The sequence below is a fragment of the Ranitomeya variabilis genome, chromosome 6 (genome assembly GCF_051348905.1).
Source record: "Ranitomeya variabilis isolate aRanVar5 chromosome 6, aRanVar5.hap1, whole genome shotgun sequence".
Lineage (NCBI taxonomy): Eukaryota > Metazoa > Chordata > Amphibia > Anura > Dendrobatidae > Ranitomeya > Ranitomeya variabilis.
The window spans coordinates 135,249,646-135,276,160 of NC_135237.1; the positions used below are offsets into that span (position 1 = coordinate 135,249,646).

General features: G+C 42.6%; 1 protein-coding gene across 1 annotated transcript in view; it reads right to left on the bottom strand.

Moving 5' to 3' along the window:
• CPNE4 (copine 4) overlaps positions 1-26,515 on the bottom strand; it is an 828,774-nt gene that overhangs the window by 301,979 nt on the left and 500,280 nt on the right. Inside the window, exons 4-6 of the mRNA XM_077269031.1 lie at positions 16,523-16,594; positions 13,226-13,300; positions 11,210-11,293 (exon numbers count right to left, since the gene is read on the bottom strand). Coding sequence (XP_077125146.1) covers positions 11,210-11,293; positions 13,226-13,300; positions 16,523-16,594 — 231 coding nt within the window. The remainder of the gene's footprint in view (positions 1-11,209; positions 11,294-13,225; positions 13,301-16,522; positions 16,595-26,515) is intronic.

Here is a 26,515-nt window from a genome sequence, read left to right on the forward strand (position 1 = left end):
TCCCACCCTCTCTCTGTTGGAGTCCCCCAAGGCTCTGTTCTAGGACCCCTACTCTTCTCAATCTATACACTTGGCTTGGGACAACTCATAAAGTCCCATGGATTCCAGTACCACCTCTATGCTGATGACACTCAAATCTACTTCTCTGGCCCAGACGTCACCGCTCTGCTGTCCAGAATCCTAGAGTGCCTATCAGCCATATCCTCCTTCTTCTCCTCTTGCTTCCTCAAACTCAATGTGGACAAATCTGAACTCATCATATTTCCTCCATCCCACAAATCTTCCTTACCTGACCTATCTATCGCAATCAACGACATCATGCTATCCCCCGTACCCGAAGTCCGCTGCCTTCGAGTAACCTTCGACTCTGCCCTGTCCTTCAAACCGCACATCCAAGCTCTTTCCACCTCCTGTCGCCTCCAGCTCAAAAATATCTCCAGAATCCGTCCTTTCCTCAACCCTCAATCTACTAAAATGCTTGTGGCATCCCTGCTAACACCCTTGCACCTCTCCAGTCCATCCTTAACTCTGCTGCCCGACTAATCCATCTCTCTCCTCGCTACTCCTCCGCTTCCCCCCTCTGCAAATCTCTTCACTGGCTCCCATTCCCTCAGCGTATCCAGTTCAAATTACTAATACTGACCTACAAAGCCATCCATAACCTGTCTCCTCCATATATCTCTGAACTAATCTCCCGATATCTTCCCTCACGTAATCTCCGGTCCTCCCAAGACCTCCTTCTCTCCTCCACACTTATTCGCTCCTCATCCAATCGCCTCCAAGACTTCTCCCGAACATCCCCCATCCTCTGGAACTCTCTGCCCCAACACGTCCGACTATCAACCACAGTCGGATTCTTCAGACGGAACCTGAAAACTCATCTCTTCAGGAAAGCCTACAGCCTGCACTGACCTCGCTGCCTCCTCATCACTACCGAAGCTACCGCCTCACCAACACCGGAGCTCCCGCAACCCCCAACCTACTGTCTCCTTCCCCATAATCCTGTAGAATGTAAGCCCGCAAGGGCAGGGTCCTCGCCCCTCTGTATCAGTCTGTCATTGTTAGTCTGTCTACTGTAAGTGATATCTGTAATCTGTATGTAACCCCTTCTCATGTACAGCACCATGGAATCAATGGTGCTATATAAATAAATAATAATAATAATAATAATAATATAACCTGTAACATTATGCTTTTCAAGAAAGGCATCCAGTCCCCTCTTAAATTTTAGTAATGAACCACTCAATACAACATCATACGGCAGAAAGTTCCATAGTCTCACCGCTCTTACAGTAAAGAATCTGCGTCTGTGATTATACTTAAACCTTCTTTCCTCCAGACGTAGAGGATGCCCCCTTGTCCCCGTCTCAGGTCTACGAGTAAAAAGTTAATTAGAAAGGTTTCTGTACTGTCCCCCCATATATTTATACATTAAAATAAGATCACCCTTTAGCCTTCATTTTTCCAGACTAAATAACCCCAAGTGTAATAACCTGTCTTGGTATTGCAGACCCCCCAGTCCTCTGATAACCTTGGTCGCTCTTCTCTGCACCCGCTCTAGTTCAGCTATGTCGTTCGGAGACCAGAACTGTGCACAGTATTCTAAGTGTGGTCGCACAAGTGACTTGTATAGAGGTAAAATTATGTTCTCCTCATGAGCATCTACTGTATGCCTCTTTTAATGCATCCCATTATAGTATTTGCCTTTGTAGCAGCTGCCTGACACTGGCCACTAAATGTGAGTTTGTCGTCCACCCATACACCCAGGTCTTTTTCATTGACGGTTTTGCCTAGTGTTTTCCAATTAAGCACATAATTATACATCTTATTTGCTCTACCCAAGTGCATGACCTTACATTTATTCCCATTAAAGCTCATTTGCCATTTATCAGCCCAAGCTTTTAGTTTGCATAAATCCTCCTGTAATATAAAATTGTCCTCCTCTGTATCGATTACCCTGCAGAGTTTAGTGTCATCTGCAAATATTGAAAAACTACTCTGTATGCCTCCTAGAAGGTCATTAATAAATATGTTAAAAAGAAGAGGGCTCAATACGGACCCCTGTGGTACCCCACTGCTAACTGTGACCCAGTCCGAGTGTGCTCCATTTATTACCACCCTTTGTTTCCTATCCCTGAGCCAGCTCTTAACTCACTTACACATATTTTCCCCTATCTCCATTATTCTCATTTTATGTATCAACCTTTTGTGTGGCACCATATTAAAAGCTTTTGAAAAGTCCATATACACTACGTCCACTGGGTTCCCTTGGTCCAGTCCGGAACTTACCTCATCATAGAAACTGATCAGATTAGTCTGACATGAACGGTCCCTAGTAAACCCATGCTGATATTGGGTCATGAGTACAGTTGAGTGACTTTTACTTTTTTCGGATCTAGTCGGGTTTCGCAAAACCCGACTTTGTCAAAAGTCGGGTCGGGTGAAATCGGCCGATTATTGCGAAAAGTCGGGGGCCGACTGAAACACGAAACCCAATGCAAGTCAATGAAGAATCAAAGTCGGCAGTGAGTGGAGGACAGGAAAACACCTACAGTGCCCATTTTAATGCCAAAAACATAAATTCTTATTACTTAAGCTTGTCAGTCTTAATTTACTTTATAATAATAGTTAGGCATTGAAAACTGGGGGTCATTTGGCTAAAGTTGTGGGGGGTAGGGCTGGCTCAAGATTTTCGTGGGCCCAGGAAACGCGGAATACGTCACGGCGGTGGAGCAGGGAGAGGTAAGTATTTCAACTTTGCAAGTGCTGTGATCCTGAGCAAGCAGTGGGGTCCCACTCATTGGCATTGGCACTGGCACAGGGCCCCTCATAGTACGGCGGAGTCTTTGACGGCGGGTGGTGCCTCCCACCGGCAGAGACACTTTTGTGTACTATGAGGGGCACTGTGCCAGGGAGTATGCCCCCCCACCTGATGAAGGAACCTGCACTTTCATCTGCACCTTCCTCTTTTCCCCGTGTAAGGTGGTATAGTATGCGGGAAGTGGAACCTGACTTTCAGCAGGGTCAGATTCTGGCTGTGTAGAGTGCAAGGGGAATGTAGTGGTCTGGCTCAATGTACCAGCAGACTCATCTAGCAGTGCCTGGGCAATGGGCAGGATGAGGAGGAAACACAGATATAGGCCCAAATAATAAAGTAGGCTAAATGCAGTTCAAAATTGGTAACAGGACTAAACAGGTGGCATTGCTTTGTTCAGTGGAGGAAAACTGTAATGAGTGGCAGACACAGTTAGTAGGCCCAAATAATAAAGTAGGCTAAATGCAGTTCAAATGTGGTAACAGGACTAAACAGGTGGCATTGCTTTTTTCAGTGGAGGAAAATTGTAATGAGTGGCAGACACAGTTAGTAGGCCCAAATAATAAAGTGGGCTAAATGTCTGCCCAAAAATTGTTCATAAACAGGCGACATTGCTTTGCTCAGTGTCGGAAAATTGTAATGAGTAGCAGACTAAGTTAGTAGGCCCAAATAATTCTTGTCTGCCCAAAATTGTTCATAAATAAACAGGTGGCATAGCTAGGTACAGGGGTGGGCTCCTCTGCTGAGTAACAGACAGTGGTAGTAGGCACAAAGTACTAACTGGTCTAAATGGAGGCCAGGGCCCCTGTATATTTTAACTATCATCTATCATTTCAACAAATTTGTATTGGCAGTGCCATTGAAGGATTTAACAGCACAGGCTACACAGTGGTGGAGCAGGAAGAGGTAAGTATTGCAAGTGGTAGAGCACTGTTCGAGCTGGGGGGGACACTCTCTCGTGGGCGGCGGTACTGGCACAGGGCCCCTCAAATTACGACATTGTGTCTGACGTTGGTTGTGCACCACCACCATCAGAGACACTTCATTGTACTATGAGGGACCCTGTGTACCACCAGATGCACCACCACCACCACCATCAGTACCAGCTGGCAACCACCGCCCACGGGCTCTTCCACCAGACTTCCTCATTTTTTGGAAAATCTAACCAAAATAACAACCGTTATATGGTACTGTAAAACAAAGTAGAAGGTGTATATAAACTTGTTGAGAATTTAAATCTCCCTTTTTTTTGGGAGACTGAACCAAAACTCAGGCCCTGTGCATAAAACAACACAATGTAAGTGGCAGAAAGTGGCGGGCTGATATACGACAAACTAACAGGACTGAAGTATATCCACTTTGTGAGAATTTGAATCTCACTTTTATTTTTTGGAGACTGAACCAAAACTCAGGCCCAGTGTATAAAACAACACAATGTAAGTGTCAGAAAGTGGCTGGAAGATATATGAAAAAATACAAGGACTGTAGTACAATTTCAGTCTCACTACAATGATCTCAGGACAAGCATGGCAGCAATAAAAAGGACTGCTGCACACAAAAGTGTGGACAAATAAACAAGATAACTGTGCAGAAAGGAGCAACAGGATTTTTTGCTTTTAAAAAAGCAACTGGTTTGCACAGCAGCGTGCAAACAGCAATGCAGCTATCAGGGAGCCTTATAAGGCAGCCTAATAAGCTACAGAGCTGATGCAGAAAAATCTAGCCTCCACTGTCCCTGGAAAAAAAAGGTGGTGTTGGACAGTGGAAATCGCTACAGCACAAGCGGTTTGGGGGTTTATCTTCCCTCCTGAACTATATCCCTTCTTCTGATGAAGCTGCAGCAACCTCTCCCTATGCTAAGATCGGAAGAAGTAAGATGGCGGTCGGTGTGCACGCCCCTTTATAGCCCCTGTGACGCCGCAGAAAGCAAGCCAATCACTGTCATGCCCTTCTCTAAGATGGTGGGGTCCGAGACCTATGTCATCACGCTGCCCACACTCTGCGTCCTCCTTCATTGGCTGAAAAATGGCGCTGAAAGTGTCATACGAAACACGAGTTTTGCGCCCAGATCGGCGACCTCATGGCCGATCCCACACTAGGATCGGGTAGGGTTTCATGAAACCCGACTTTGCCAAAAGTCGGCGATTTTTGAATTTGTCCGATCCGTTTCGCTCAACCCTAGTCATGAGGTTATTCCTCTTCAGATACTCCAGCATAGCATCCCTTAGAATGCCCTCCAGGATTTTACCCACAGTAGAGGTTAAGCTTACTGGTCTATAATTTCCAAGTTCAGCTTTTGTCCCCTTTTTGAATATTGGCACCACATTTGCTATACGCCAGTCCTGTGGTACAGACCCTGTAATTATGGAATCTTTAAAGATTAAAAATAATGGTCTATCAATGACTGTACTTAATTCCTGCAGTACTCGGGGGTGTATCCCATCCGGGCCCCGGAGATTTGTCAATTTTAGTGATTTTTAGAAGCTGCCATACTTCCTGCTGGGTTAAACAGGTGACATTTAATGTGGAATTTTTGTTATCACTGTTATCACTGATCATATTGTCTGCCATGGGATTTTCTTATGTTAATACTGTTGAAAAAAAGTAATTTAGCATATTGACTTTTTTCTCATCCTTATCCACCATTTCACCCAGACTATTTTTAAGGGGGTCAACACTATCATTTTTTAGTTTCTTACTATTTATGTAGTTAAAGAATATTTGGGGATTATTTTTACTCTCTCTGGCAATGAGTCTGTCTCAATCTTTGCTGCCTTGATTTGCTTTTTACAGATTTATTTAATTTTCTGTATCTATTTAATGCCTCATCACTACCTACTTGCTTTAATTCTCTAAATGTTTTCTTTTTGTCACTTATTGTGCCCCTTACAGCTCTATTTAGCCATAGTGGTTTCCTCCTATTTCTAGTATGTTTATTCCCATACGGTATATACTGTGCACAGGTCCTATTCAGGATGCTAACAAACGTCTCCCATTTTCTTTGTGTATTTTTATGTCTCAGGATAATTGCACCAAGATCCTCTCTCATCCGTTGGAAATTTGCCTTTCTGAAGTTTAGTGTCCTTGTAACCCCTCTACTACACATCTTATTAAAGGATATATGAAAACTTATTATTTTGTGATCGCTATTACCCAAGTGACCCCTAACCCTTAAATTTGATATGCGGTCTGGCCTGTTGGTTAATATTAGGTCTAGCAGTGCCCCCCTTCTTGTTGGGTCCTGAACCAGTTGTGAAAGGTAATTGTCTCTCATAGTTGTCAAAAACCGATTACCTTTGCTGAAACTGCAGGTTTCTGTTCCCCAATCTATTTCAGGGTAGTTGAAGTCCCCCATAATAATGACTTCTCCTTGAGTCGCAGCTTCATCTATTTGCTTTATGAGGATATTCTCTGTTGCTTCCATTATTTTTGGGGACTTATAACAAACCCCTATCAGTAATTTATTATTTTCCCCCCTCCCCTTATCTCCACCCACAGGGACTCTACATTTTCATTAGATTCACCTATATTGTCACGAAGGATGGGTAATAAGGATGATTTTACATATAGAGACACACCTCCCCCTCGCTTATCTGTACGGTCATTTCTGAACAGACTATAGCCCTGCAAGTTAACAGCCCAGTCATGGCTCTCATCCAGCCATGTCTCAGATATCCCCCCATGTCATAATTATGCTCCAGGGCGAGGCTTCTGGCATTAGTAGACATGCACTATATGTATTTCTCTGTATCTCTATTTCTTAAATTATTAACTGCTCTAACCCCACCCCCCATGTCAACCCCACCCCCAATTTCATTATTTGTGCCCAGGTGTCTATCTGCACTATCTTCCCCTCCTATAAAATGAATACCCTCCCCTCCAATCCCTAGTTTAAACACTCCTCCAACCTTCTAGCCATTTTCTCCCCCAGCACAGCTGCACCTTCCCCATTAAGGTGCAGCTCATCCCTAGCGTAGAACTTGTAGCCAACTGAGAAGTTGGCCCAGTTCCCCAGGAACCCAAACCCCTCCTTCTTACACCAATTCTTGAGCCACTTATTAACCTCCCGCCTCTCTGGCGTGGCACGTGGTACAGGCAGTATTTCAGAAAATACCACCTTGGAGGTCCTTGCTTTCAGCTTGCAGCCTAATTCCCTGAAATCGTTTTTAAGGACCTTCCACCTACCTCTAACTTTGTCATTTGTGCCAATGTGCACCATGACCGCTGGGTCCTCACCAGCCCCTCCCAGTAATCTGTCAACCCGATCAGTGATGTGTCGGACTCGAGCACCAAGTAGGCAGCACACCATTCGACAATCCCTGTCTTTGTGACAGATTGCCCTATCTGCTCCCCTTATAATTGAGTCCCCCACTACCAGCACCTGTCTGGCCTGACCTTCTCTCCTATTTCCCACCTTACTGGAGCAGTCACTCCTCCGGCTTTCAGAGGACATGCCTTGCTGCAACAGTTCTGCCCCTGTACTGACACCCCCTCATCTGCCAAGTTAGCAAACTTATTGGGGTGTGCCAGATCAGGACTAGCCTCCCTGATACTCTTCCCTCTACCCCGCTTTCTAACTGTCACCCAGCTTGCTGCCTCACTGTCCTGCAGATCCATCCTACCATCCCCCACCATCTATCCCATTGAGCATCTGCTCAGTGAGCAGAAGACTCCTTTTCATATTGTCAATGGATCTTAGTGTTGCCAGCTGCACATTTAGATCCAGTATCTGGGCTTCCAAATGCACAATGTGTTCACATCTCGCACAACAGTATGCACCATCGACCGGCTGTTCAAGGATTGCATGCATGTGGCAAGATGTACACTGGATGGCATTATCAATAGTAGAGCACATTTCCTAATGGGGATTGCACCAGAAAGAAATGTTAAATAAAAAATAAAGGAAAAGTATTAATAAAATACAGATAGCAATTCAGTAATTCCTCCCATGGAAACTTCTTGAATCCAAAGTCACTGAATCCTAAGTCACACACTTAGGCTACTTTCAAACTTGCGTTGTGTGATGTACGTCGCAATGCGTCATTTTGGAGAAAAACCGCATCCTGCAAAGTTGCCCGCAGGATGCGTTTTTTCTCCATAAACTTGCATTAGCGATGCATTGCGATGGATTGCCACACGTTGCAACCATCGTGCGACAGATGCGTCGTGTTTTGGCGGACCGTCGGCACAAAAAAGTTCCATGTAACTTTTTTTGTGCGTCGCGTCCACCATTTTTGATCGCGCATGCACAGCCCAAACTCCGCCCCCTCCTCCCTGGACTGCAGAATGGGCAGCGGATGCGTTGTAAAACTGCATCCGCTGCCCACGTCTTGCAGTTATTTCACAGCGGCCGTCGGTACGTCGGCCCGACGCATTGCGACGGGCCTGTACCGACAGATCAGTGTGAAAGTAGCCTTACCACCATTCGCACTTGCGCTCTGGTCATTCACACTCGCTAAGCAGAAGATTTAAAGAGATTTTTTTTTTCACTCAGCAGCAATCCACCCTGCTGTTCAATGCACTTCCAAAAAGACCAACTTTTCCTGTTTGTGGCACATTAGTATATGGGAGGGGGAAACTTTTCAAGATGGGTGGTGACTATGGTGGCCATTTTGAAGTTGGCCATTTTGGATTCAACGTTATTTTTTTCAATGGGAAGAGGGTCATGTGACACATCAAACTTATTGAGAATTTCACAAAAAAAACAATGTGTGCTTGGCTTTAACGTAACCTTATTCTTTCATGAGTTATTTACAAGTTTCTCTTTGTTTACAGCCATTGACATGTCGCAGAGGTTAACACTTGAGGAGCGGATAGAAATTGTGTTGATTTCTGGAGAACGCAGTACCCGGGTCATTGCAGCAGATTTCAATGCAAGACACCCTACGCAAGAAAACTGTCACTATTCCCATTTTATTTAGGTGTATCCATATAAATGGAACACCCACAAATGTTTGCCTCATCACTGAGCATAATGTTCTGTGTAAACTGAGGGTCCTGTTCCACTTTTTGTTTTGCCCATTCTGCAAATTCAGAGCGCCGATCTGGGTCACCAACCATTCCCATTTCCTTTAGGTGTATCCATATAAATGGCCCACCCTGTATATACAACAGTCCCAGAGAATCGGCTGTGTTATACGCTCTAGATACATTACACTTCTAAGCCCTTATACGTATGCTGTGCAATTATATAACACAGGAACATAACGCTGGAACCTTGACATACATTATACAATGTGGTGTTAAAATTTTGTTTGGTCATAAAACAGCCCATACTTGACAAGATACAAACAGATGTTGCATTATTTTGATGTTTTTTTAATAGAACACAAGAGTAATTTTAAGATACCATATGTTTCCGATAATACCGAGATTACCAATTACAAGCATCAAGCATCTGTAAAGCCAGCCTTGTAATAAAACAACAGAGACAAGTCAGTTTCATATTGTGTTTCAATTTTAAGACTATATGTACAGTGTATAGAGAGAGAAAAGCAGCACTTTTCATTAAAATAATGTCTTAGTTTTGTGAATATACAGCTCTGGCAAAAATTAAGAAATCACTGCAAAATTTTCAGTTTGATTTTTCTCTTTATAGGTATATTTTTGAGTAACTTGTTCTTTTATTCTATAAACTACTGACAACATGTCTCCAAAGTACCAAGCAATACATTTTTTATTTATTTTTTTAAAATGCAAACAAAAAAAAAGTTTGTTGGAGTGGCCTCTCATCGACCATCCAATGAACAGGCCCAATCATTCACCAGCGATGGAGCAACCAAGAAGGCTTCACAGGCTGGGGAACAGGAAGCCGGTCCATCAGGTTTTCCCCTCTCCCAGCCCTCTGGGAAAAGTTCATAATCATTTAGAAATCAATATTTTGTGGAATAACGATGATTTTTAATCACAACTTTCATGCGTCTTGGCATGCTTTCCATCAGTCTTTCACACTGCTTTTGGGTGACCTTATGCCATACCTGGTAAAAAAAATGTAGGCAGTTCTTCTTTGTTTGATGGCTTGTTACTATCAATCTTCCTCTTGATTACATTCCAGAGGTTTTCAATAGGGTTCAGGGCTGGAGATTGGGCTAGCCATGACAGGGATTTGATGTGGTGGTCCTTCATCCACACCTTGATTGACCTAGCTGTGTGGCATGGCGCATTGTCCTGCTGGAAAAAACAGTCCTCAGAGTTGGGGAACATTGCATGGAATCAACTGTTTTTCCAGGATAACCTTGTATGCGGCTTGATTCATACGTCCTTCGCAAAGATTAACTTGTCCAATTCTAACCTTGCTGAAGCATTCCCAGATCAACACCTGGTCTTCTAATGGTTAGATGGAGACGTGGAGAGTTGTTCAAGCCACAGTGTCTTGCACTCACTGTGAAATTTGGTGGAGGATTGGTGATGATCCGGGTATACTTCAGCAAGCCTGGAATTGGGCAGGTTGTTCTTTGCGAAGGACGTAGGAATCAAGCCGTATACAAGGATATCCTGGAAAAACAGTTGATTCCTTCTGCTCAGGCAATGTTCCCCAACTCTGAGGACTGTTTTTTCGAGCCGGACAGTACACCAGCAGGCTAAAATTTGGCCTGGATTTTCCCTAAGGTTGAGGACCTGCAGTTATCACGTGATCAGCCCATGTTCTAGGTACCTCACCTGTGGGTGAGGTTATGGTCTATGTAATGGAGTCTTTTGTTTGGCACATGGTCTGTGTGCAGGGTGTGTGGAGCTAGGCTGGAGTAAACCTGATTTGGTTTTTGTTGGATTACATGTGCTGCAAAGTTTTGTGACCAGACTCATAGCAACCCTGGGAATGGCACCTGGTGGACGCTGCTGACCAGGCAGCCACTTAGTTACGCCCGTCCCGTGCAAGGGTGAGTCTGAGATCAGTGGTTCTCCAAGCTGCAGTATGTTTGTGTTTCTTTTTCTTACTTTCTGCTGCCTACTGTTTAAAGTGTTAATAAACCACTGAATTTTGGACTCTAAGCCGGTGTGTTGCCTCATTACTGCGGCCCTGCCGCTGTCTACCAGAGCAAATCCCTACAATATACACACAAAACTAAGATATTATTTGCATGAAAAGTGTATATATTATATATTTGTAGCATGCATCGGCCCCATCCAAGGCTGAGCACCCTAATCCAATAATTTTGAGCTATGCTGAGTTTCCTTTCACCTTCTCAGTTCACGTGAGGCTTGGGACATGGAGAGGTAGGACATTAGCGATAGAAATTATCCAAGATGAGGTCATTTGTGGGGGTTGATTTTTGATCTAATGACGTTTAGTATGAACCTTAAGTTTCTCCTAATATAGCAGCAGTGGAATTTGTCTTAATTAATCACAGCGTGCTGCTGCATAGTGTATGTATGTGTACATATATGCTTACTTACCTCAGTCCTGTGGACGAGCTGCTGGGTGCCATCATCATTCATTCTGAAAGTTTCCAAGAATGGATCTGACTTGCTGAAGAAATCCTTAAAATAAATGGTATTCAATTAAATGGATTGGCAGCTCCTTTCTGCTTGTTTACATCACTTCTGTCACAGTTGATTGAAATAGGAGATTGGATAACTAGAAGATTTGTTCCTCTGCTGTTCCGATTTTAGAATATCTAATTTTACTTATTTTATCTCAGCACTACAGCTGGTATCCCCCAAATATCTTTTATCTTTTTTTATGCAGCCTGATCTATCTAAAGTGTTTATTTTACAATCTATCTGACAGTCACATAGTTATGGAGCCCTGATCCTGTGCCTCCTGCCTTTGCTCCCAGGCTCTGCCGCTCTGACTTGGTGTAAGGTTATGGGGAGGTGTGCACACTCATGGCATCACTGGCCGGCTAGTCCTGTCAGTGACACAGCGCTCGGCACTGATGTTTGTGCCTTTTTAAAGTAGTTGTAATTCAAAAATCTGGCTCAAACCTAATTTGCATAACTAACCATACCCACTGTTAAAAAGTGGTGAGCGAAACATAACATTTTATATCTCACCTGACTATTCACTATCCCTTGTATCTGACCCTTGGATTTTTAACTGTTGCTGACCCTGAACTGAGTTAACCTTCCACTTGTCTGAACATTCTACCTCTGATTCTATCTTCCTGGTTCTGAGACGAGCTATCCTTTTGAAAATGTCCCAGCAAGCTTACTTTATCCTCATCTTAGTCCCTCTAATTCTGATCTGGCTATACAACTATTTTACTGCCAATTTGTTCCACCGACCAGCAGCTACTCCTAGGCACATCCCAGGTGCTTTCACAGCAAAAGCTATCCCTGAATAGGGATTTAAAGGTACAAACCGAAGGGTTCCCTGGGATCTGTTGACTGTCTTTGCAGGCACTTTAAGAATGGACAGATCTCCATGAATAGTACCTATAATACTCATTAAAGCTATCTATCTATCTATCTATCTATCTATCTATCTATCTATCTATCTATCTATCATCTATCAGAATTAGCCCACTGAAGGATTTTCAGTTAATTTACTTCCATGCCAGTGCAACACAGAGGCTTCAAAATATGCAACACTTTTAATTAAATCCAACTGCTGAAATGATTTTACCCCAAATATCAGAAAACAATTGTCTCCAATGGTGGACAATCCCTTTAAGATTTCTAATTTTTATGGACTGGTGGCCAAAACTGTCTGCGAACTCAAACTGCTGTCACAGGAAGTCCTTATAAAAGGTAAGTAAAATAATATTTTCTTCTCTATAAGCCATATCTTTCCCAAGATAAGATAATGCTAATCTGTTGCCTTTTGATGGCAGACTAATGTTGAATTTTTATCATTTAGTTTATTGTCACCAGTTTCTAATGTAGGACAGAGTAGCTGAATAGAGACTTCCTAGCGTAATTAGTTAGCATCTCCTTTTTCTATTCTTTAAAAGGAACCTGTCATGAAAAATTAGGCCATTGAAGTGACACCAATCTGCTATCTAGCAAAGTAAAATAGTCCCAATTATCTTCTTTTTTCATTTTTGCAAGTCCAGCAACATGCAGAAAGGAACGTTGAGGGCTGAATTCCCGAACCTGAATACAGTCCCTGAGATGAACTCAAGTTTGCTAAATACCTCATTACAATCTAGAGACCCGCTCCAGCATGCAACTGTATAATGGCTCGGAATAATGTGTAATGGCCTGACTGCTGCTGGTTTTAGGGTCTTATTTTCAAATGACCTATTGTACCAATTATCCAAACATAAAAACAAAAAATGTCTTTCTATTGTGATTGTGAAACTTTGCTTACTCCAGACAAACCGGATACCCTCCTGATACTGTCACAGGTCAGGATTTAAAAAATGTCTTAGACATCTCTGTAGTGAGTTTTCACACATTTGGCCCAAGTGATTATAAACCTACTGCAGTTTATTGTAGATATTGATTTTTTATTTTAAGTGATTTTACCTTGTCATCTAATTTTCGAGCACTGAAAGAGAGTTCAACATAGTCGTCATTCCCAGATAATTCTTCTGCAATCACCTAAAAGGAAACCAATGGTAAAGGTTAAATCAATGTCCGATTTTGATGTAATCAGATATTTTGAATATTCTAGTTGCTATGGCCAATACAGAACTTTGTAGATAAGTTTTTATGAATAAGTGTAAAACAGACCTGAAAGGGGATCTCTGGGAATAGAAAAAAAAATGTTATGAAAGCTGAGGGGCCTGTGAGCATGAGCAGCAGGAAGCTCCGCTGCTGTGACCTGGGGACAGAAGGACAGTACGTGGTATAGGTTGTCTTACGGTCACAGCAGCGGGGCATCCTACTGCACATGCTCACTGACTCCTGTCATAGTTACATTCTAGGACAGTTCGGTGTAAAAAGACTTATTCACTAACTAGACAAAACAAACTTGCTAATTAAAGGTATTAAGAAGATTATTTATAATGATGACATCTTCTCTATTTTTTTCCTGCAGTTCCTCTTTAGAGAAAGTTTATTATTGTACACGTTGCAGTCAATTTATATTTCTCTACATACCAAATGTATACTGTAACTTACACCAAATTCGATATGACCCAGAAGTGGGACTCTAACCCTAGTGGAAGTCTGACCCTGATTGTTTTTTGCTCCTCTTACTGGTGGTCAGAGCCTATGGGACTTTCTATGCCTTATTAATGACATACAGTGACTGTGACACAAATCACATATGTTTCCAAATGTGTTGGGTTTCCTGTCGCAGGTTGCAAGTCGCACACAACCCACTTGCCATAGACGTCAGATTCAGTTGCACGTGACATACAAATACTGCAAAATCACTGATCTAAAATAGTCTCACAGTAAGTCGCAGTGTAGTAGTTTTTCTGATTCACTAGGACTCTTTCCTCATGTGCAGGCATTGCAGGACCTTAGGTATCCATGGTTACGACCACTAGCAACTAGCTAACTTACTGTCATTATATCAGTGGTCGTAAACATGGATACCTAAGGTCTTGCAATGCCTGGGAATACCCCTTTGATGATCAATCATTCAGAGGTTAGTTTATCTTGTACATATGTTTGTCATGGATAGAACTTGTATCTATGACAGTCCGTGGAGCTGTTCACATATCCATGTATTTTTGCGGACTTAGTAGTCCACATAACATTATGTAGAAAAGTCTGATTTTGATCTGGATCTTGGATGAAACTCACCATATAATTCTACGGGGCAGTGAAAACAACAGACAGCACTTGGATGCCATCCGTGTCCATTTTTCCTGGATAGAAGCTTGAAAACCTTCATCAGTTAATTTTTCATTCAAGAAAACTCGGATTAAACTCTGATGGTAAAAACTGACACTGACCAAACTCTGATTACACTCTGGTAAAGAAACACTGATGAAACTGACACCGTTTTTTGTTGCGTACAAGAAAGATCAGCAATGTCTGAATGAGCCCTTAGGTGAGTGAGCACATTTTTAGAACCTAGGGGGTGATTCATTAAGACTTGCCTGGCGTAAACCAATCTTAATGTAGTGCTCGCTGGAGAACATTGACCTGATTCATTAAGCGGCATGCATCGCTTAATAAATCAGGCACGTCTGATACCAAGCGCACCTTAATGAATCAGCCCCTAGTTTTATTTCTTATATGGCGCAAAACTTAATGGGAATTAATATAAAAAATCATCTTTGTTGGTCACAGCAGCCAAGCACAATACAACTTTTACTTAACTACATGATGCAGAATGATATTGTAGTTTAACAATTAAAATCTAGATATATTCACAAAATTAAGCAAGTCAGTTTACCCTAATGTTATGTTCACATGATGAGTTTTGGGTGAGTTTTTGATGCTGTGTATTTTCGTTGCACAAAAAAACGCAGTGTCTTACAATTCCAGCAAAGGGGATGTGATTTATAGAAATCTCATGCTCACTATGCTTTCATTTTACACGGTGTAAATTGACCTGCGCTGCATTTTTTCAATTTGCAACATGTCAATTTCTAAGTTTTATGTGTAGATTTTTCCTATAGACTTGTGTTAGAAGAGGAAAATCTGCAGGTATGTTAGTAAAGTTATTAACCTGCCGATTAACCCAATATCTGAAGGTCAATAGCATTTCTGTTAGTGACAGGTTCTCTTTAAGAATATCTTTTAAGTCCAGTCTAACAAAATAGAAAACTATTTAAGCCATAGGGTAAACATAGTAGAAAAACAAAAATCAAAATGCCAAAACTGCCTTTCTAGGCAATCTTGCCATTCTTTATATACCACAAAATGGTAGCGATAAAAACTACAACTTTCCCCACGAGAAAAAAACAAGCCCTCTCACATTTCAACCATTGGAATCATAAAAAAGCTATGGCTTTCAAATCGGTGACACAAAACAATTTTTTTAGTTCTAAATTTTTAACAGCGTTTAAAATATAAAATAAAAAAAAAGAGCTTCTATAAAAGTGGTATCTTTGTAATCTTACTGACCTGCGGAATCAAGTTACTAGCTCATTTTTATTGCAGACTCAATGAAGTAACACTAAATCGGTTCTCAATCTCACCTAACCTAATTTTTTTTCACAAAATAAATAAACTCTTATAAAGGCTATGCTGATGGAAAAATAATAAAGTTATGGCTCTTAAAAGAAGAAGAAGAAAAATGAAACCACAAAAATGAAAATTGTCTGTAACCGGACGGGGTTAAAGATAGTAATATAGCTATATTTTTTGTTGTCAAAGTTACACAATGGAATAATAAAAGTTCCATGTAAGAAAACAAAATGTCAGACTTTGGCTACTGTTTTATAGCTTTGGCTTTGCACGGAGGAGGGGAAACACACTGAAACACGTGTCTGCAAATTGAGATTCTGGTTTGGTTTTTATCCTAAGTCATGTGGCACGGCTCATTAAATGGTCAGTATTTTGCTTTTTAGTATTTATACTTCCAATAGGTGACACTAGGGTTCTCTCTCTAAAGACGCAATTTGCATATTTAATTTCCCAGAGGAGCATTGCATGGCCTATAAGTCTCCTTACGCTTGCATGTCAATCACGTCACTCTCCACAAGGAGAAACATTACCCCTTGGTCCACGGCTTTAGCTTGCCAAACACGTTCTATCTGGTAGCAAAGTCAAATAGTAAATCTGCCAAATTAAAATCATTAGCTATCTCTCTACCATATTTTGATCCAAATGAAGGGCACAGTTAATTATAGTTATAATTATACATCGCTATTATCTTTACTATTTTTGTGTCGGTGTGAACTTCTGTAGCAGTCATACCGTTATAGATGATTTCCCTGCTGTGTTTCCATGCTTCAACAATGACTTTGACAGTTTCCTTTGTGACACGATCTACAGAGAGAAAGAAGAAAAAGAGAACATATTACTCATGTAAAATAGATATAGCTATTCATCTTAATAGCTCGTCAATAAGCTTGTCACAACAGAAAAAAATATATTTTTTCTAAATCACCCTTTTTATCTTGCAAGAATATTATCTGAAATGTAAAGAAGTGATTGAAGCAAAATATGCAACATTCTTATTCTGTGGGACTGGCTTGTTGAATGGGAATATAACATTGTATGGCTTTCAGCTAGAAAACAATAAATATTATGTAAAAGTAGCTTCTTTTTCAGAGACAGAATATGGAAAAAAGCAACTGTAGTACTGATGACTGACAACATTATTGCTATCTATGACAGAACGGTCAGACATTGCTTCAGAGCTTAAATGGAATCTGTCAGTAGGATCAACTCTTTTAAGATGTCTACATGGACATGTAGGTCATAGGAAGCTGGATACATGGATACCTTGATATTTGCAATCTGGTGTCTTATTCCTGAGCAATCCACATTTTTCTTAATATGTAAATGAGCTCTTAAGTTCTATGGGCCGGACACTGATTTGCATAAGAGTCCGCCTCCAGAGCTTATTTTAAACAAAAGTGGGGTGTTTCAAGTATGACATTTGTAGATAAGGAGAGCAGATTGTCAGCATTACAAGTCTCACATTGGTAATGCCCCCTTTCATTTATAATAAGTGCTGCCTACAAATTTTCAGGGAGATCTGTGTCTGATCCAGACATCATAACAGCTAATTTACAGATAAGAAAAACATAGATTTCTCTGGAATAAAACATCGGATCACAACAGATATCAGGGTATCATTTTATACAGCTTCATATGACCTACATGCCCATATAGACAGCTTAGGAGGGTTGATTCTACTGACAAATTCCCTTTAGTATATATTGATCTGTGTAGCCACAGATAGATCAAAGAGCCCATGCTGACCTCTGCCAACTGCAAAGTGCCTATAGTGGGCATGTGTGTGTAGCAGTGGTGGGAGCATATATATATATGTATAAATATATATACTGTATATACACCATATGTCTATATATCTATATCTATCTATCTATCTATCTATCTATCTATCTATCTATCTATCTATCTATCTATCTATATATATAGCTCTGGCAAAAATTAAGAGACCACTGCAGTATTTTTAGTTGGACTGATTTTTCTCTTTATAGGTATATTTTTTAGTAAAATGTAAATTTTTCTTTTATTCTATAAACTACTGACAACATGTCTCTGAAGTTCCAAGCAATAAATTTTGTATTTATTTTCTGAAAAGGAGAAATTGTCAAAATAACAAAAAAATGCATTGTTTGCAGACCTCAAATAGTGCAAAAAAAACACCCCAAAAAACAAGTTCATAATCATTTAGAAACAGCAATACTAATGTTTTAACTCATTCAGAAATCAATATTTTGTGGCATAACCATGATTTTTAATCACAGCTTTCATGCATGCTTTCCACCAGTCTTTCACACTGCTTTTGGGTGACCTTATGCTACTCGGGGTACAAAAATGTAAGCAGTTCTTCTTTGTTTGATGCCTTGTGACTATCCATCTTCCTCTTGATTACATTTCAGAGGTTTTCAATGGGGTTTAGGTCTGGAGATTCGGCTGGGTATGACAGGAATTTGATCTGATGGTCCTTCATCTGTTGTGAAATTGGATTTGGGCTCCCCCGGTGGCCACTGGTGGAATTGAACTTGTGTGCATCATCCCCTCTGTTCACCTGTTCCCATCAGGATGTGGGAGTCGCTATTTAACCTTGCTCCTCTGTCACTTCCATGCCGGTCAACATTGTAATCAGAAGCCTTTCTGTGCATGTTCCTGCTACCAGACAACTTCCAGCTAAGTCGGACTTTTGTCCTTGTTTGTTTTTTGCATTTTGTTCCAGTTCACAGCTGCAGTTTCGTTTCTGTGTCTGGAAAGCTCTTGTGATCTGAAATTGCCACTCTGATGTTATGAGTTAATACTAGAGTCTTAAAGTAATTTCAGGATGGTGTATTGATAGGGTTTTCAGCTGACCATGAAAGTACCCTTTCTGTCTTCCTGCTATCTAGTAAGCGGACCTCGATTTTGCTAAACCTATTTTCATACTACGTTTGTCATTTTCATCTTAAATCACCGCCAATATATGTGGGGGCCTCTGTCTGCCTTTCGGGGAAATTTCTCTAGAGGTGAGCCAGGACTATATTTTCCTCTGCCAGGATTAGTTAGTCCTCCGGCCGGCGCTGGGCGTCTAGGGATAAAACGCAGGCTACGCTACCCGGCTACTGTTAGTTGTGCGGCAGGTTTAGTTCATGGTCAGTTTAAGTTTCCATCCTTCCAAGAGCTAGTTCCTATGTATGCTGGGCTATGTTCTCTTGCCATTGAGAACCATAACAGTTTGACCGGCCCACAAAGGGTTAAATTAATTGGCAGAGAAAGGAGAGAACAAAGAAGTCTGCTGAAAAATTTTTTTTTTTTTTTTTTCCCTTCAGTTCTGAGTGTGCTTTCAATTGAATCACTTGCAAGTCTGCCTATATTGCAGCCTTCCTCTCTCTCTCTCCTTCTAATCCTGGAATGGCTCTGTGTTCACCTGTTTAAAATGGATATTCAGAGTTTAGCTGCAGGTTTGAATAATCTCACCACGAAAGTTCAAAATTTACAAGATTTTGTTGTTCATGTTCCTATATCTGAACCTAGAATTCCTTTGCCTGAATTTTTCTCGGGGAATAGATCTTGCTTTCAAAATTTCAAAAATAATTGCAAGTTGTTTTTGTCCCTGAAATCTCGCTCTGCTGGAGATCCTGCTCAGCAGGTCAGGATTGTGATTTCCTTGCTCCGGGGCGACCCTCAAGATTGGGCTTTTGCATTGGCTCCAGGGGATCCTGCGTTGCTCAATGTGGATGCGTTTTTTCTGGCCTTGGGGTTGCTTTATGAGGAACCTCATTTAGAGCTTCAGGCGGAAAAAGCCTTGATGTCCCTATCTCAGGGGCAAGATGAAGTTGAAATATACTGCCAAAAATTCCGTAAATGGTCTGTGCTTACTCAGTGGAATGAGTGCGCCCTGGCGGCGAATTTCAGAGAGGGTCTCTCTGATGCCGTTAAGGATGTTATGGTGGGGTTCCCTGTGCCTGCGGGTCTGAATGAGTCCATGACAATGGCTATCCAGATCGATAGACGTCTGCGGGAGCGCAAACCTGTGCACCATTTGGCGGTGTCTACTGAGAAGACGCCAGAGAATATGCAATGTGATAGAATTCTGTCCAGAAGCGAACGGCAGAATTTTAGACGAAAAAATGGGTTGTGCTTTTATTGTGGTGATTCAACTCATGTTATATCAGCATGCTCTAAGCGTACTAAGAAGCTTGATAAGTCAGTTTCAATTGGCACTTTTCAGTCTAAGCTTATTCTATCTGTGACCCTGATTTGTTCTTTATCATCTATTACCGCGGATGCCTATGTCGAATCTGGCGCCGCTTTGAGTCTTATGGATTGGTCCTTTGCCAAACGCTGTGGGTATGATTTAGAGCCTCTTGAAACTCCTATACCTCTGAAGGGGATTGACTCCACCCCATTGGCTAGTAATAAACCACAATACTGGACACAAGTAACTATGCGAATTAATCCGGATCATCAGGAGATTATTCGCTTTCTTGTGCTGTATAATCTACATGATGTGTTGGTGCTTGGATTGCCATGGCTGCAATCTCATAACCCAGTCCTCGACTGGAACGCTATGTCTGTGTTAAGCTGGGGATGTAAGGGGATGCATGGGGACGTACCTTTGGTTTCCATTTCGTCATCTATTCCCTATGAGATTCCTGAATTCTTGTCTGACTATCGTGACGTTTTTGAAGAACCTAAGCTTGGTTCATTACCTCCGCACCGGGAGTGCGATTGTGCCATAGATTTGATTCCGGGTAGTAAATACCCTAAGGGTCGTTTATTTAATCTGTCTGTGCCTGAACATGCTGCTATGCGAGAATATATAAAGGAGTCCTTGGAAAAGGGACATATTCGTCCTTCGTCATCTCCCTTAGGAGCCGGTTTTTTCTTTGTGTCTAAGAAAGATGGCTCTTTGAGGCCGTGTATTGATTATCGGCTTTTGAATAAAATCACGGTTAAATATCAATATCCGTTGCCACTGCTGACTGATTTGTTTGCTCGCATAAAGGGGGCCAAGTGGTTCTCTAAGATAGATCTCCGTGGGGCGTATAATTTGGTGCGAATTAAGCAGGGGGATGAGTGGAAAACCGCATTTAATACGCCCGAGGGCCACTTTGAGTATTTGGTGATGCCTTTTGGCCTTTCAAATGCCCCTTCAGTCTTTCAGTCCTTTATGCATGACATTTTCCGTGATTATTTGGATAAATTTATGATCGTGTATCTGGATGATATTCTGATTTTTTCGGATGACTGGGACTCTCATGTCCAGCAGGTCAGGAGGGTTTTTCAGGTTTTGCGGTCTAATTCCTTGTGTGTGAAGGGTTCTAAGTGCGTTTTTGGGGTTCAAAAGATTTCCTTCTTGGGATACATTTTTTCCCCCTCTTCCATCGAGATGGATCCTGTCAAGGTTCGGGCTATTTGTGATTGGACGCAACCCTCTTCTCTTAAGAGTCTTCAGAAATTTTTGGGCTTTGCTAACTTTTATCGTCGATTTATTGCTGGTTTTTCTGATGTTGTTAAACCATTGACTGATTTGACTAAGAAGGGTGCTGATGTTGCTGATTGGTCCCCTGCTGCTGTGGAGGCCTTTCGGGAGCTTAAGCGCCGCTTTTCTTCCGCCCCTGTGTTGCGTCAGCCTGATGTTGCTCTTCCTTTTCAGGTTGAGGTCGACGCTTCTGAAATCGGAGCTGGGGCGGTTTTGTCGCAAAGAAGTTCCGACTGCTCCGTGATGAAACCTTGTGCTTTTTTTTCTCGTAAATTTTCGCCCGCCGAGCGGAATTATGATATTGGGAATCGGGAGCTTTTGGCCATGAAGTGGGCTTTTGAGGAGTGGCGTCATTGGCTTGAGGGGGCTAGACATCAGGTGGTGGTATTGACCGACCACAAAAATTTAATTTATCTTGAGTCCGCCAGACGCCTGAATCCTAGACAGGCGCGCTGGTCGTTGTTTTTCTCTCGGTTTAATTTTGTGGTGTCATACTTACCGGGTTCTAAGAATGTTAAGGCTGATGCCCTTTCTAGGAGTTTTGAGCCTGACTCCCCTGGTAATTCTGAACCTACAGGTATCCTTAAGGATGGAGTGATATTGTCTGCCGTTTCTCCAGACCTGCGGCGGGCCTTGCAGGATTTTCAGGCGGATAGACCTGATCGTTGCCCACCTGGTAGACTGTTTGTTCCTGATGATTGGACCAGTAAAGTCATTTCTGAGGTTCATTCTTCTGCGTTGGCAGGTCATCCTGGAATCTTTGGTACCAGGGATTTGGTGGCAAGGTCCTTCTGGTGGCCTTCCCTGTCACGAGATGTACGAGGCTTTGTGCAGTCTTGTGACGTTTGTGCTCGGGCCAAGCCTTGTTGTTCTCGGGCTAGTGGATTGTTGTTGCCCTTGCCTATCCCGAAGAGGCCTTGGACGCACATCTCGATGGATTTTATTTCGGATCTTCCTGTTTCTCAGAAGATGTCTGTCATCTGGGTGGTGTGTGACCGTTTCTCTAAGATGGTCCATTTGGTTCCCCTGCCTAAGTTGCCTTCTTCTTCCGAGTTGGTTCCTCTGTTTTTTCAAAATGTGGTTCGTTTGCATGGTATTCCGGAGAATATCGTTTCTGACAGAGGAACCCAATTCGTGTCTAGATTTTGGCGGGCATTCTGTGCTAGGATGGGCATAGATTTGTCTTTCTCGTCTGCTTTCCATCCTCAGACTAATGGCCAGACCGAGCGGACGAATCAGACTTTGGAGACATATTTGAGGTGTTTTGTGTCTGCAGATCAGGATGATTGGGTTGCTTTTTTGCCTTTAGCGGAGTTTGCCCTCAATAATCGGGCCAGCTCTGCCACCTTGGTGTCTCCTTTTTTCTGTAATTCGGGGTTTCATCCTCGATTTTCCTCCGGTCAGGTGGAATCTTCGGATTGTCCTGGAGTGGATGCTGTGGTGGAGAGGTTGCATCAGATTTGGGGGCAGGTGGTGGACAATTTGAAGTTGTCCCAGGAGAAGACTCAGCTTTTTGCCAACCGCCGGCGTCGGGTTGGTCCTCGGCTTTGTGTCGGGGACTTGGTGTGGTTGTCTTCTCGTTTTGTCCCTATGAGGGTTTCTTCTCCCAAGTTTAAGCCTCGGTTCATCGGCCCGTACAAGATATTGGAGATTCTTAACCCTGTGTCCTTCTGTTTGGACCTCCCTGCATCTTTTTCTATTCATAATGTTTTTCATCGGTCATTGTTGCGCAGGTATGAGGTACCGGTTGTGCCTTCCGTTGAGCCTCCTGCTCCGGTGTTGGTTGAGGGCGAGTTGGAGTACGTTGTGGAAAAAATCTTGGACTCCCGTGTTTCCAGACGGAAACTCCAGTATCTGGTCAAATGGAAGGGATACGGTCAGGAGGATAATTCTTGGGTGACTGCCTCTGATGTTCATGCCTCCGATCTGGTCCGTGCTTTTCATAGGGCTCATCCTGATCGCCCTGGTGGTTCTGGTGAGGGTTCGGTGCCCCCTCCTTGAGGGGGGGGTACTGTTGTGAAATTGGATTTGGGCTCCCCCGGTGGCCACTGGTGGAATTGAACTTGTGTGCATCATCCCCTCTGTTCACCTGTTCCCATCAGGATGTGGGAGTCGCTATTTAACCTTGCTCCTCTGTCACTTCCATGCCGGTCAACATTGTAATCAGAAGCCTTTCTGTGCATGTTCCTGCTACCAGACAACTTCCAGCTAAGTCGGACTTTTGTCCTTGTTTGTTTTTTGCATTTTGTTCCAGTTCACAGCTGCAGTTTCGTTTCTGTGTCTGGAAAGCTCTTGTGATCTGAAATTGCCACTCTGATGTTATGAGTTAATACTAGAGTCTTAAAGTAATTTCAGGATGGTGTATTGATAGGGTTTTCAGCTGACCATGAAAGTACCCTTTCTGTCTTCCTGCTATCTAGTAAGCGGACCTCGATTTTGCTAAACCTATTTTCATACTACGTTTGTCATTTTCATCTTAAATCACCGCCAATATATGTGGGGGCCTCTGTCTGCCTTTCGGGGAAATTTCTCTAGAGGTGAGCCAGGACTATATTTTCCTCTGCCAGGATTAGTTAGTCCTCCGGCCGGCGCTGGGCGTCTAGGGATAAAACGCAGGCTACGCTACCCGGCTACTGTTAGTTGTGCGGCAGGTTTAGTTCATGGTCAGTTTAAGTTTCCATCCTTCCAAGAGCTAGTTCCTATGTATGCTGGGCTATGTTCTCTTGCCATTGAGAACCATAACATTCATCCACACCTTGATTGACCTAGCTGTGTGGCATGGCACATTTTCCTGCTGGAAAAACCAGTCCTCAGAGTAGGGGAACATTGCCTGAGCAGAAGGAATCAACTGTTTTTCCAGGATAACCTTGTATATGGCTTGATTCATACGTCCTTGGCAAAGATTAACCTGCCCAATTCCAGCCTTGCTGAAGCATACCCACATCATCACCGATCCTCCACCAAATTTTACAGTCGGTGCAAGACACTGGCTTTTACGCCTCTCCAAGTCTCCATCTAACCAATAAATGACCAGGTGTTGGGAAAAGCTGAAAATTAGACACTCAAGAGAAGATTACCTAACTCCAGTCCTCTATGGTCCAATTCCTTATGGTCTTTGGCAATATTCAGCCTGGCTCTCCTTTGCTTCTCATTGATAAAAGGGTTTTTTCTGGCTTTGAGTCCGGCATCGAGGAGCCTGTTACGAACGGTTCTTGCCATGCACTTCACTCCAGCTGCCATTTGCCATTCCTTTTGTTGGTCACTTGATGTCATCCTGCGGTTGCTGAGTGACATTCAAATAAGATGACGGTCATCTCGTTCAGTGGAGAGTCGTTTTTGCCCTCTGCTGGGCTTTAGCTTTGTTGTCCCCAAAGTCTGCTGCTTGACCTTGTTATAATGGACTGCCGTCTTAGAAATTCTAAGGATGGAGGCAACATGGCACTCACTGTGTCCCTCTGCTAGTAAAGCCAGAATTGAGCCCTTTTTCCTCACTCAGGACTTTTCTTTTCAACTCCTTTGGTATGGTTAAAAGTTATTTTTTCATTTCTATTACTTTTTGGATATTACTAGCACTTGTTTTGCCATCCAGCTTGTCCTATTGCAAGAGGATTGTGAACACCACAGCAGGGTTTTTTATACTTTCCTTCATTAAATAAGATTTGGTTCAGGTGATCACCTAATCGAAGCACATTAAGTAGAATGAGGTGTACTCTGGTTGGAATTCAACTGACTCTGGAATGGAATGGCTGTCAGTCATGTAGAGAAGCTGATTTTTATAAAACTGTGCAGTGGTCTCTTAATTTTTGCCAGAGCTGCATATATATATATTGTATATATACAGTGCCTACAAGTAGTATTCAACCCCCTGCAGATTTAGCAGGTTTACACATTTGGAATTAACTTGGCATTGTGACATTTGGACTGTAGATCAGCCTGGAAGTGTGAAATGCACTGCAGCAAAAAAAAATGTTATTTCTTTGTTTATTTTTTTTTTTAAATTGAGAAAAGTATTTTCAGAGGGTCATTTATTATTCAACCCCTCAACCCACCAGAATTCTGTTTGGTTCCCCTAAAGTATTAAGAAGTAGTTCAGGCACAAAGAACAATGAGCTTCACATGTTTGGATTAATTATCTCTTTTTCCAGCCTTTTCTGACTATTTAAGACCCTCCCCAAACTTGTGAACAGCACTCATACATGGTCAACATGGGGAAGACAAAGGAGCATTCCAAGGCCATCAGAGACAAGATCGTGGAGGGTCACAAGGCTGGCAAGGGGTACAAAACCCTTTCCAAGGAGTTGGGCCTACCCGTCTCCACTGTTGGGAGCATCATCCGGAAGTGGAAGGCTTATGGAACTACTGTTAGCCTTCCACGGCCTGGACAGCCTTTGAAAGTTTCCTCCCGTGCCAAGGCCAGGCTTGTCCGAAGAGTCAAGGCTAACCCAAGGACAACAAGGAAGGAGCTCCGGGAAGATCTCATGTCAGTGGGGACATTGGTTTCAGTCAATACCATAAGTAACGTACTCCACCGCAATGGTCTCCGTTCCAGACGAGCCCGTAAGGTACCTTTACTTTCAAAGTGTCATGTCAAGGCTCGTCTACAGTTTGCTCATGATCACTTGGAGGACTCTGAGACTGACTGGTTCAAGGTTCTCTGGTCTGATGAGAACAAGATCGAGATCTTTGGTGCCAACCACACACGTGACGTTTGGAGAATGGATGACACTGCATATGACCCCAAGAATACCATCCCTACAGTCAAGCATGGTGGTGGCAGCATCATGCTGTGGGGCTGTTTCTCAGCCAAGGGGCCTGGCCATCTGGTCCGCATCCATGGGAAGATGGATAGCACGGCCTACCTGGAGATTTTGGCCAAGAACCTCCGCTCCTCCATCAAGGATCTTAAGATGGGTCGTCATTTCATCTTCCACCAAGACAACGACCCAAAGCACACAGCCAAGAAAACCAAGGCCTGGTTCAAGAGGCAAAAAATCAAGGTGTTGCAGTGGCCTAGTCAGTCTCCTGACCTTAACCCAATTGAAAACTTGTGGAAGGAGCTCAAGATTAAAGTCCACATGAGACACCCAAAGAACCTAGATAACTTGGAGAAGATCTGCATGGAGGAGTGGGCCAAGATAACTCCAGAGACCTGTGCCGGCCTGATCAGGTCTAATAAAAGACGATTATTAGCTGTAATTGCAAACAAAGGTTATTCCACAAAATATTAAACCTTGGGGTTGAATAATAATTGACCCACACTTTTATGTTTAAAATTT